At 30.0% G+C, this 12,692-nt stretch overlaps 1 protein-coding gene across 1 annotated transcript; it reads left to right on the forward strand.

Moving 5' to 3' along the window:
• Positions 1-1,408: 1,408 nt before the first annotated feature.
• On the forward strand, positions 1,409-12,449 carry LOC132742710 (receptor-type tyrosine-protein phosphatase epsilon-like). The gene is made up of 19 exons (XM_060731176.1): positions 1,409-2,373; positions 2,650-2,779; positions 3,191-3,327; positions 3,717-3,958; positions 4,404-4,491; positions 4,697-4,770; positions 5,176-5,212; positions 5,334-5,431; positions 5,737-5,859; positions 5,982-6,139; positions 6,360-6,495; positions 6,631-6,780; positions 7,091-7,190; positions 7,462-7,538; positions 8,407-8,538; positions 9,145-9,273; positions 9,756-9,901; positions 10,318-10,453; positions 11,076-12,449. The coding sequence occupies exons 1-19, from the start codon at positions 1,938-1,940 to the stop codon at positions 11,151-11,153; spliced, it is 2,607 nt and encodes an 868-aa protein (XP_060587159.1). The 5' UTR covers positions 1,409-1,937; the 3' UTR covers positions 11,154-12,449.
• The last annotated feature ends 243 nt before the right edge of the window (positions 12,450-12,692 follow it).

The following is a 12,692-nucleotide window of genomic DNA, read 5'->3' on the forward strand; positions in this document are numbered from 1 at the left end:
TAGTTATCTGGTTGTCAAATAAGATTTAATCTTTCTCTCATTTATATCAGTTTCAAAAAGCATATTAATTATTGAATATAATAAGTATGAAAACTGATTTAACATTTTGTGCACTTGGATTTGTAATTGATTTTTTACATATATTTGATAAGTCTTTTTAATCGTTTATATTCGTAGGTATATTAAAATATCTCTTCGAATATTAGAAAAAAGAAATTTAATTTAATTCACATGTGTAGAGTCAAATTCACTGACTGAATTATGTTTTCCCTATCTAAAACCGGATACAGTTTAACAAACGTCAGTGTTATTGAACATGTTTCAGATAAAGATATTCTATATTGTTATAATACTTGCATATTTTTTCTAATTTTTCTCATTTCCAGAGTTAATGTATCGCCTTAAAGGGTTTCAAGTCTATGGACATGGATTAAGTAATTGGGCATGCCCGGAGTTTTGGTGTCACATCTATAATGATACTGGACAAGGAAAATATAATGATTCCATAATCGAAATAAAAGTACAACCTGTAAAACCGTTTACAGAAGTGGCAATTAACTTACCAAGTCGCAAATCCTCAGAAGATAATGATAAAGTTTATTTGACACTTTGCGAAGTAAAGATATATGCAGGTATTAAATTATTTTTTTAAATGTTTTGCGTTTATAATAATGAGTGTTAATAAAGTCGATATGGCATTCCTGTGAAATATGTTATATTCTATTTCTTTTTAGGTCTTTAACTTATCGTCAGGTTTCTATTCCAGTATTTGTATCATATTCCATTATTTGTAAGCTCGCGCGTACACAAAAGTGTCATGTCTTTCACGGCGTTCCTTGGCTAACCAAAACAGCGATAAAGACCGAAACGCATGTTAAGGTTCTAAATAATGTTAATTAACCAGGAAATCAGACCAAAGAACATCAAACATTCTTCCTGTAAATGGATATTTGTACCACATGCGTAAACCATATAATTTAAAGAGAATAACAATATGGCATGTACATGTGAATTTAACCTTTGTTATGCAGGTTATTTAATAATAAATCGCAATTTATCGTAAGGAATAGATCTAGAATAAAATTAGGAACAATCACACATTATTATATATTATAGTTAATATATTAAGAATGAGAAGAATTAAACATTTTTGGAATAAACGCACTTGTTTTTAAACGATTAATTGTATGATTATTAATAGATTCTTTGCCAATGTATTATTATTAATAGATTCTTTGTCAATTGTTTTTTCTAGGTATAACGTGAAATTTTTAGAGAAAGCTTTATTAAAATCTTTATATAAATGTTGTAGGATAACTTATATTTCGATTTATTTTTTAACGCACATCACTGCTGGAACGTGGCTTTTTTATTTATACATTTCAGCTCCTCCACCTGTTTGTGAATCTAGTGAAGTGTCACATGGCGGATTGAAGCCAAACAAGCCATTTTTCGAAGTCAGCACAGTTGCTACAGTTTATTGTGAATACGGCTACAAAGCAAAGTATCCAACCATAACTTGTCAGAAAAGTTCTTATGGGGTTAGTTGGAATGTAACACCCGAGTGTATCGAAATTAAATGTATTATACCAGCAAATCCAGCTAATGTACTATATAACATAAGCACGAACACATATGTACAAAATCAATTTGTACCTGTTGGAACAAGTATTTCAGGAACATGCGTGACGGGATATGAGATCATTAACGGTAAAACTAGAGTATGCCTAAACAACACAAAATGGAGCGGTAAACCATTCTTATGCAAGCTGAAACAGTGCTCTGATCCAGAACATATAGCAAATGGTGAATACAGATTTGTAAATGACAGTGTTTATAGTAAAGGCCCTTTAAATTACAATTCAAAAATATACTTGACTTGTAACATAGGCTATACTCTTCAAGGCGGCAGGGAACGACTATGTAATGACCATAAAATGTGGACAGGACATCCAAAATGTAAAATCAATACATGTAAGTCTCTGGAAATTCCTACAAACGCAATGTATATAGAGAAAAAAATTAATGGTTCATTTGCAAAATATACGGATGGAGAATTCAATTATCTTGATATGATACGTGTTCATTGTAATTCTGGATACGTTAATAATGCTTCCATTTCTGTAATACAATGTTTAGGAAATAAATCGTGGAGTGGTGAAACAGGATATTGTATTCAAGTTACTTGTCAAAGTCCTGAACAACTTAAAGACGGTTTTTATAACTACTCAAAAGATGCATTATCTAGGGGATATCCATACAAAACTATTGTTACAGCAGCTTGCAATGACCGTTTCAAATTATCAAATCCTAACAAGAAAAGTAGAACGTGCACGATAGATGGGAAGTGGGATAGCGAACCAGTTACATGCAGTAAGTACCGGTATTTAAATGTTGTTTTTTAACTCATTTGTATGTACATGTATATATATATGTTTTAAATTGATAGCGAAGAGATTTTTTTGAAAATAAAACATATTTTGATACATGTATAACGTCTTTACAATTGTTTATAGATACAATTGATTATGCAATATACAAATACATATATGACACAACTGTTCAGTTTTGCAAATCCTGTACTATAATGTAATTTATATACAAAAGTTTTTTTTTTGTTCAAGTATGAATCTATATCTAATTAAATAGTGCGAACTAGAGATACTTCTACAGATACTGCTTCCCAAAATACGAATGTACCATTAATAGGCGGTGTATCTGCCGCCATCGTGCTGGTTGTATGTGCAATTGTAGCGGTTGTTTTCATTTTATATCGAAGGTAAATATCCATTAATATTAATATATAATTATAGTTTAGTAAGCTTACTTGAAAATTCACTAGGTCTACTGACTTTAATCAGTTTAATCAGCTGCAGATTGTTCTCAAATTACACCTTATAAAATGCTTCATGGAAATGGTAGATGTGATCATAACTGGAAACTTTAGCATTATTTCACAAAGGCAAAGAAATTTACCCAAGGAGCTTCCTTAATTATTAAATGATTAAAGAGAATCATGATTAAAACAAATTGACCACAAAAATTTTTGGGGTGCCCACGTTTGTGACTGCAGTAAAATCATCAAAGTCTTCCATTCCTTTCTAACATTTTATTTCTCTACACTAAAATAATGCATATAATTCTCTATTACCTGATGTAACATTTTCATGAATTTGATATTAAAATAAAGAAGGAAGAGAGACGATAAAATTGGAAAGCCAAAGCCGTATGCACACTTGCGGAAAAGAGACAATAACGAAAGACATATTTCAACATCAGAAGATGTTTATACGGAGATTCAAGACACGAATGTTAATACAATAAATGGTAATATGTTGCTCTAATAGTGCTTTATAATTGACCAATTTATGTTTATTTGATAAGAATAAAAAGTTATGGGAAATATGCATCCAAAATGATACTTTTAGATTTAAGTGGTACTCTGACAGCGTATTATTCGATACATGTACTAATCATCGTCCCTTATAACTATTATCTTGTTCATAGCTTTCACTTGCTATTTAGAATGAAGCCAAATAGATATATACGTATATACGTATTATATCGTATAGTCGTACCTTTTTCATTTCATTTACTCATAGTTATACAGCTAAAAGGAATTTCATATTTATAAAAAATAATTATTACGAAATAACAAACGATGTCAGATTATACGTACCCATGAAAAATAGCAAAGACTTGCTTATTTGTTTTAGAAAGTACATATTCGAAAGATGTTGCACCAAGTGATGGAATGTACAGCTATGTAAAGAAACAGACGACAAACAAAAATGTTATGAAGCATTCAAACCCAAGTTCGGATTCATTGCAATTAGAACCTTACTACAGTTTCACAAATGTCAACAATGTCCCTAAAACTGCAATACTTGTAAAAGATCTTTCTGACCTGATTCTGACGGGTTTAGATGCTAAACGGAAGTTTGAGAAAGAGTTCAATGTAATACTTTAAATCCGCCTATGACGAATTTAAAGAGTAAAAAAACACTTATTTAAGTATTTTGATAGATTTCATTACATTTTGAAATTAATTGAATCATGTAAAAGACACATTCCTTAATTTACTGAAACAAAACATGATTTCCTATAAATATGTTTAAGAACTTGATACTACATTGGTAAGATTCCAAACTTTATATCTGTACATACAGATTTTACTGAACATTTTAGTTTTTTGTGTGGATAATCAGAATATTTTTTATACTAAGACATACTTTTTCAATATTTTACTTTACTGGATTATGTTCAAATTTATTTAATGCAAATATTACCTCGTAGTAATACGGAATATGTCATAAATAAACATTTTTATAAATATATAATTAGTTAAATATTTCATTTTTTAACGACTTAAAATGATGCTTTTGCCCTTTTCATCCATTCAGGAACTCCCTCAAGGAATGATTCAACCTCACAAAGAAGCATTGAAAAAGAAGAACATAATTAAAAATCGATATAGGAACCTCTATGCGTGTACGTATCATATATACATGTATCTATGTTTAAGCGTTTTAATAGTTAGGCATAGAAAGTTTAACTAACTTAGTACTTTACTTACTTAGTGATGCTATTTTCTTTACTGAACTCGCATTACAAACTGACAAACTATTGTAAGAAATGTTAATTATCATGAAGACGACATCACAATATCTTAATTTTTCTTCTTTGTGCGATATAGATGATGACACACGAGTTGTATTAAAAACTGACGAAGCCTCACAATCGGATTATATAAATGCCTGCTATGTGCATGTAAGTAAAAGAGATTATGACAAAAAGTATTCTGTACCAACTATGAACGTCGTTAGTTGTTTTGTCTTTGAACTTTGAATTTTGTTTGATCTAATGGATAGTGTATTATTATTATTACTGATAAAAAACCGTGAATTATACCGTTTGTTTCTGTTCTTCTTTTTATAACGTGTTCATATTTGCCTCTCTGCTTTATGGAAAGCTTTCTCTCCAAATATCCATTCATATAAACAGATAAAAACTGCAGTAAAGACAGGGTCTACAAATTTTAAAACATATAGCTTAAAGCAGTGCTTTTTAAGGATTAAACAGTCAATTTTGGTCTCTCGTATATCCTAAATTGTTAACATTTGCACAAAGCATTTATCGCCAAAGTTTAACAGATTGCATACACTTTTATTTCAGGGTTTCACGACGTTTAAACAATATATAGCATCACAAGGTATGTTCATGCATTTTTTATTATCTTATAGAGATATTTTCTACAATTTTGAATTCCTAAAAGTAATTTCAAAGGCAATTCAAACATTGTGATTTATGAATTTTAACTTCTTCAACTTTAGGACCGACGAAGGAAATATTATTGGACTTTTGGAGAATGATATGGCAAGAAGAGAGCTCAAGGATTGTTATGCTTACAAATCTGATAGAAGAGGGGAAGGTAAATTAAGTCATGGCATTTTTTCTTATCTTTTTACCCTTTATAATATTAGCTTTTGATACTTGAATGAATAGCGCAGTTAGAAAATAAGATCAGTTTTGATTTCGCTACATTAATTAAAGTTGTTAAATTTTGTGACGCACCCTTGGCAGCGAAGCAAATACACTACTGTAGTAAACGGTAGTTTAAACACTCGATCGATGCGCAAGAGACATAATCGTTAAGAGCATTCACTGAATTATTCAATATGCAATTTTTACACGATTTCTTTATTATGAAATAAAATATTTTCATTCTGATTCCAGGAAAAATGTGAGCAGTATTGGCCAGAAGAGGGAACCAGCCACGTGTTTGGCAATATCATAGTACGCACAGAGAAAATTGACAATTTCTCACAATTTGTGAAAAGGACATTTCAAGTAAAAAAGGTATTCACTTCAGAAATTATATGATAAACAATTGTATTACTTCTAGCTTCATGTGTATTGGTCATGCTACTACTATTTTATGAACGTAGTTCAATGATATACGTTACTATTTTCATCTTCAGGAAGGTTCGAAACAAAAGCCACGGACAGTAACACAGTATCATTTCACCGCATGGCCAGACAAAGGCGTTCCGAAATACGCATCTTCACTTGTACAATTTACTAACAAAGTTAAATATGACTCAGTCGAACAGAATGGACCCATTATTGTACATTGCAGGTTTGTTACTTTAAATATTTTGCCATACGTATTTGTAATTGACTTATCCAATACAATGTCTTAATTCTCTGAACGTGCTTTGAGCACATAATGTATAAGGCATTTAATTCAGGCACATTCATTGCATTGTTAGATTACCATTTAGCAATTTCTTTTCACTTGATTAACTTCATCTAGTCTTATGTTTCATTACTTTTTATAATTTTATATTTTTTGATAGCGCTGGTGTGGGAAGAACTGGAACATTTATTGCACTTGACTTTCTGACTGAACAAGGAAAAGCCATGGGCTATATTGATGTGTTTGGAACAACTACTGCGTTCCGGTCACAGCGAGTATGCCTTGTACAAACACTGGTATGAAAAGTTTCATCTACATATTTAAAATTGTGCCTTGTAGAAATAACAGAACGCAAATACGATTATGAATTGTTATTAATCGATATCATTGTTGATTTTCTGAAACACATCAAATTCTTATCCAATTTTCAGGACCAGTATATATTTGTTCATCATGCTCTTGTTGAATCTTTGATGCTGCCCACATCGGCACTGCCGGCCTATAAATTTCCAGAAGCCTTTCAGGAACTCCTTCAGATGGACACAAAAAAGAAAAAGTCGAAATTAATTCTTGAGTTTGAGGTTTGTGTATTTACAAGTTACCTTAAAATAATTTCATTAATTAACTTCAAGTTTAACATTTGTTGATAATGCAATTGATCAATCCATATTAACATTCTAGATGTAAAAAATAAAAATACAAAGTATATGCGTGTTTCATTTCTTTATCGATTCTTTAAAATGTTTTACATACCAAAATCTGGAAAAGATCCATACAAAATAACATACTTTCCAATTTAGGAATGCTTCATAAATTTACAGTCTTTAAAACAATTAACACGGATTAGCAAAAGAGAAAAAGAATTCAATACAAGAATATATTGTATTACAGACTTTAAAGAAAGTATCACCAGTGGCCGATGAAGGTGACTATGTTTCATCGAAACTTGTCAGGAACAGACGGAAGAATAGATATTCCAACGTGCTTCCCGGTATGATACATTGTATTACAGCTTTCTTTGTGAACATTGTTCATGACTACATTTATAGTATCATCCCTAGATTCAAGTAACAATTTACATGCTATGGGCGATTAATGACTGATTTTGTAGTATCTTGTACGCAATTACAGTTTTTCCTTGCATATATTGACTGCCTTTGGGGGTACAACATGTAGAGTGATCAATTTCATATATGATCATAACACATTTTTTTTATTTTTAAATTATTAAATTAATAAAATTTCTGGCGATTTCTTTTCAGTCGAAGAGTTCATGCCATCTTTGCTGTCATCTTATTCAGATAGTGACAATAGATATATAAATGCTGTATTCTTGCCGGTAATTGCAATACTTAAATTTTCTTACTTGTAAAAAAATATTTAGAAAATAGTCTATAGATACTTCATCTGTAAAGCATATATACATGTATTTGATAATATCTATATGCACTTTTTGCCGATAATCGCTATAATTTATAGCTTTAAACAATTTGTATTATGTCTTATATTCGTTTTGTTTACCCCTATTAAATGTGATAACTGGTTGGCTGTTTTTTTTGTCAATAATTTTAATCTAATACTCTTTCGTTTCAATAAATAAAGGAAAATTTAGAGAAGTAGTATATATTTTAAAGCTTTATATAGTTCTATATTCAAAAACAGTCTAAAACAGTGTTTTTCCCTCGATTATTTCAATAATTAATTTCTTGTTTATTTTAATATTTAGAGAGAAAAACAAACTGCATTTCTATAAATTCATTTTATTTCAATTTATGATAACAGTTTGGTTCAATAAAACAAAAATGATGATAAAGTAAAGTATATCAAAGTGTAGTAAATAAAGGGACAATACTGTTAAAATACTCAGTTTACTTTTGGACATACACATAATTGGGTCTACAAGGTAGGAGGACTTAGGTTGCTGGACTCAAATCATTAACCCATCACCGCTGTTTGTTCGAGTCCACCACGCATTGACCTTGAAATCTTTTATTAGAGGCAGCTATCCAGCCAGCTTATTTAAAGTCACTAAATCAAAAGTTCAAAAACATCAAACAACTTGGGCATCACAAAACAATGATGCAACTCTGAAAAGTAATAACAAAGAAATAACTCATAGTTCACAGCTTATAACATGACTTTTTAGGTCATTTTTCATTGTATTAAAATTAATTAATCATAATTTTATGAACGGTTACATTTGTTAGAGTTACAAAGAAAGAAAAGCCTTTATCATAACACAAACACCGCTAGAAACTACAAAGGAGGATTTCTGGGATCTTATATGGGAACATGATGTCCACACTATCGTTATGATGAACAATATAAAAGAATCTGTGGTATGATATAAACTGTTTTAAAACATTGAAACAAATGTTAAAAAAATTGATACAATCTTCTTTAAAGATACTTATTCTGATGCTTGTTTATTGCAATTCATGCCATTATTTTGGTATTAATTGTGTTTCACATTGTCGTTTAAACTTCCGCTTTTATGAATGAAGAGTTGTCTGTTTGAAAACTATGATACAAAGTTCCATGTTTTGAACAACTTTAACTAAGTTATCTCGTGTTATTTCTTTACTTATAAAGCTCTTATCTATCATAGCAAAGCTGTTTTGGAGTTTACGCATCAACCCACGACTTAAAAGAGTTATTTTTTAAAACTGATGAAAATAATTTGCACAGTATTCTATTTTACGAAATAATGAATAACATGAAGTTAACGTCTTTTAGAATTAGTAATTATACAGTAAGGAAAAACATAATTTTTCTATAATCATAATAACAGTCATGAGTGCAGCGTCTCGCCTTCCATGAAATTGTTCTGATTTCATAACCATGTGTGACTTTTCTTTTTACGCTTTAAAAAATAACAGTTTCCACTAGAATTTACATTTCAGTGGTTACGTATTTAGAAAAAAATATTTTATGTTTTCATAAAGGATTCTGAGAAGTATTGGCCTGAGAAAGGTGAAACTGTTACATTTGGTAACATAGAGATCACCGAAGATGGCGTCGAAAAGAAAAGCCATCACCAACTTGTATCACTGTCAGCAAAGAAGCATAAATTGGTAATACAACTATTCCAATTAAATTCAGTGTGGTTAATATAGTTTATCCAATAACTTAGTATCTAAATACAAAATACGAATATATCTAAACCCGACCCTAGAGGTGGCTATTGGTTGTACATCTTTTAAAAACTCCTTGCAATGAATTAATATTGTTTACTTATTGCAAATACTACACAACTTTTCAGATATTTTCTTTTTTAAAAAGATATTTTAATTCAAATGACGATGGCGTACATTTGCACGGTTACGGCAGTTGAATCTCAACAGGAATTGTGTTTTTTTCTATGTGAAGAAGCTGTCTAATTACCTTCGTTGTTTCTTCTTAAGTAACCGCTTTTGCCTGAAACAATGTATGGAGAGGCAACTGAGGTCTTCCTTCACCAATAAAGCTGGAAGATCTCTATATGACCCATCTTGTGTTGGTCCCACATAAACCCAGCAGCAAAAACATTTTATGTCTTCCTTTTCAAATATTTTAGACCCGTAAGATCAAACAGATTCGGTGTGGGGGATGGTCCTACAATCACAGTTTACCAGACTCCCCAGGTGTTATACTTACACTGTTAGAAATTGTTAAAGTATGGCAGCGACAGTCTGGTCATCATACAATTGTTGTACATTGCATGTGAGCATTTGAAATTTTTTACTGATTTATAATTTTCATAATTTAATCGTAAATATAATACTGTAATTGCTTCATGATTTATAATCTAAAAGTTTAGTGTAAAATTTGCATTTGCATTTCAAATTGAAATATCTTTCATAACTGATATTGTTATTTTTCTTTCTTTACGAAGTTAGAAAAAAACACATAAACAATTCACATTAATTAAATTATACATTTCTTGTTTCTTTATTGTTTTAATAGTCAAAGTTTATCTTAATGGGAAAAGTAATTCAGATTTTCTGTAGATTTATCTGTTAAGAAAGACGTTAAGCATGCACACAATTTTGTAAAGTCATACAATTTGCTTACTGTATTGACATGAAATTTTTACTGACATGGTTTGCTTTTTCTTGCACATTGAATGATTTTACCAGGAACGGTGTTGACAAAAGTGGTTTGTACTGTGTGATATCAGCAGTTATAGAGCGTTTACAGATCGAACAGGACGTGGCGATATCCCAGGTGATTGAAGAGATGAGGAACGCTAGAGAACAGATTATACCATCTGTGGTAAGTGTTAGTTTTGAAATTATTTTTGTTTTTTGTTTTTCATTAAAAATGTTATCAATTGATATCTACAGCATCATTTCAATATTTTGAGGTGTTGAAGTTATTATTTAAATAGTCATCGGTACCTTAGGAAATATTTACTTTGGGACACAACTGTATTGTATTATTATAATGTGTTTAGTATCAATATCTAAATGCTTATGAAAGAAAAATAAATATTTTTTGTTATGTGTTTGTAACAGTTCCTAATTTAGATTTGTTTTGCATCGTTAATGAACGTTGGCGTTGATCTGTGTCTGTTCTAGGAGGGGGATGGGGGTTTCACTCATATTTTTGAGGATTCCCCCCTATTTTTTTCAGAGGCAGGGGAAAAATTTTAGATAGAGAAAAATGGAAAAATATAAACAAATGTAATAAATTCTCACTTTTCGATATAAATCCCCCATATTTTCAAATCCTAGAATAGACAATGGTTGATGGTGTAGTGCTTATCTTATCAGATGAAACTGAATTTATATCTTTTTAATGTAAATAAAAACAGTATTATTTTTACATTTCACATTTAAATATGAATTGAAATTTAACGATAAAACATTGTGCAATGTAAAGTTTTTCATTTCAGGAGCAATACAAGTTTTGCCATGAGGCTGTCCTTGAATTCATACACCAGTTTGATACATATTCAAACTTTGCTGAGTGACGATGACATAGTGCTGTTGCAATTATCATGACTTGAAATTGTTGAAAATTAACTTTCAATCTTGAAAAAAAAAACTTTTGGGATGCTTTGTATATATTAATGTTTATACTTTTCTAAGCTTTAAATACCATTTAAACGTTTTTGTATAGTATCAGGTGAATACATTATGACCGTAAATATTTTAGGTTTAACTGGTTTTTAAATTGACAGATGAATTATCAATTAAAGTGACAACAGGTCAGGCAATTTACATGTAGTACAATGTCTACTGTTACAGAAGTACTTTTTAATTTATGCAATATGTTATGGTAAAATATTTCTAACCATTCCTTTCAATAGTTCATTTTAAACAATATGTTTTAAATGATATTTTAGTGCTTTGTTGTTGTTATTGTATCTTTAATATTGAATGCGTCTTTCTAACATGGCTTTGTATGCATTTAATATAATTGTTACCTTATATACTTGTTGTACTAAACCAATCTATAGCGTAAGTATTTTGCCAGCCCGTGGCACACTTACAACATTTCTGGAACAATATTATGTAAGATTTTCTGAAGAGAAAACAGATTTTCAAAGTCACAATTTTCATCTCATTTTTATAAGGCACAAACGCAGCCGAGAACGGTAAAATCAAACTTCGACGGTACTTGATAAATTTGTACAAAAAATAAGAAATGAAAGTTGCTATTATTGATGACATTTGATGTCATTTAATGAAATCATGCCTGATTCTTTTTAAATGTAAATCATGTGTTTGAATGAAATAAAAAACAACAACATTTTTTTTCACTTTTCACATGTAATTTATATATATCTAATCTTCTTCAATGATGTTTTTGAAGAAGTGAAATCATTGTTGTACTAATACATCTGTATTTGAAAGAGAACAATGTATGCAATTAATATTTGAATTTTAAGTATGAAAAGTATTTAAAATTTAGTTTTATGATAATCATTTTCAATTCATTCGGATTTTGGTTTTATACATATTATTCCATTGTTCAATGTCTTATGTATAAGGATTACGGACCCTTATGAGTCTGTACGTATATGAGTCTCAGTATGGCCATTTTCTCAAATAAAAACAATACAAAAATAAAAATAATGACTTCACGATAAAAATACACTCTTACGTTATCGTTATCAAAATGCAACAATTAACTCGAGAACTCCAAAATTCTCCGATATTTCCCGACATAAGTCGATATTTACCGTTTCATCAAGGTTTGTTATCCTTAATCGTAATTGTTTTATTTTGTTTATATTGTGACATAGACTAAACTATAAACTAGTTATTAAGTCTTGTTATTTTTGTTTAGTAACTCTTTATGTCATTAAGCATATAAAAAACAACCATATGGGATAAGAGACATGTATTAGATAACATGCAGATTTTTTTAAACTTTTGATAAGGGTGTCATCAAGCCATGATTGAGGTTCATAATCCTTAAATGTATTTGTTATATTTCGTAGAAACCTTTTACTTTGGCCCAAGCTTTACAGAAATAAACCATTGTTTAGTCTTGTTTATAATTG

Source organism: Ruditapes philippinarum, unplaced genomic scaffold, assembly GCF_026571515.1.
Source record: "Ruditapes philippinarum isolate M1 unplaced genomic scaffold, ASM2657151v2 ctg2857_1_1_1_1, whole genome shotgun sequence".
NCBI classification, from domain to species: domain Eukaryota; kingdom Metazoa; phylum Mollusca; class Bivalvia; order Venerida; family Veneridae; genus Ruditapes; species Ruditapes philippinarum.

Excerpts from the sequence above, each read along its gene's own strand:
- LOC132742710 (XM_060731176.1), top strand. The coding sequence starts at position 1,938 with ATGTGGACAGGACATCCAAAATGTAAAATCAATACATGTAAGTCTCTG. Across the intron at positions 5,432-5,736 it reads ATCTGATAGAAGAGGGGAAG|GAAAAATGTGAGCAGTATTG; the intron begins GTAAATTAAGTC and ends TTCTGATTCCAG. Across the intron at positions 9,274-9,755 it reads CAGCAAAGAAGCATAAATTG|ACCCGTAAGATCAAACAGAT; the intron begins GTAATACAACTA and ends CAAATATTTTAG.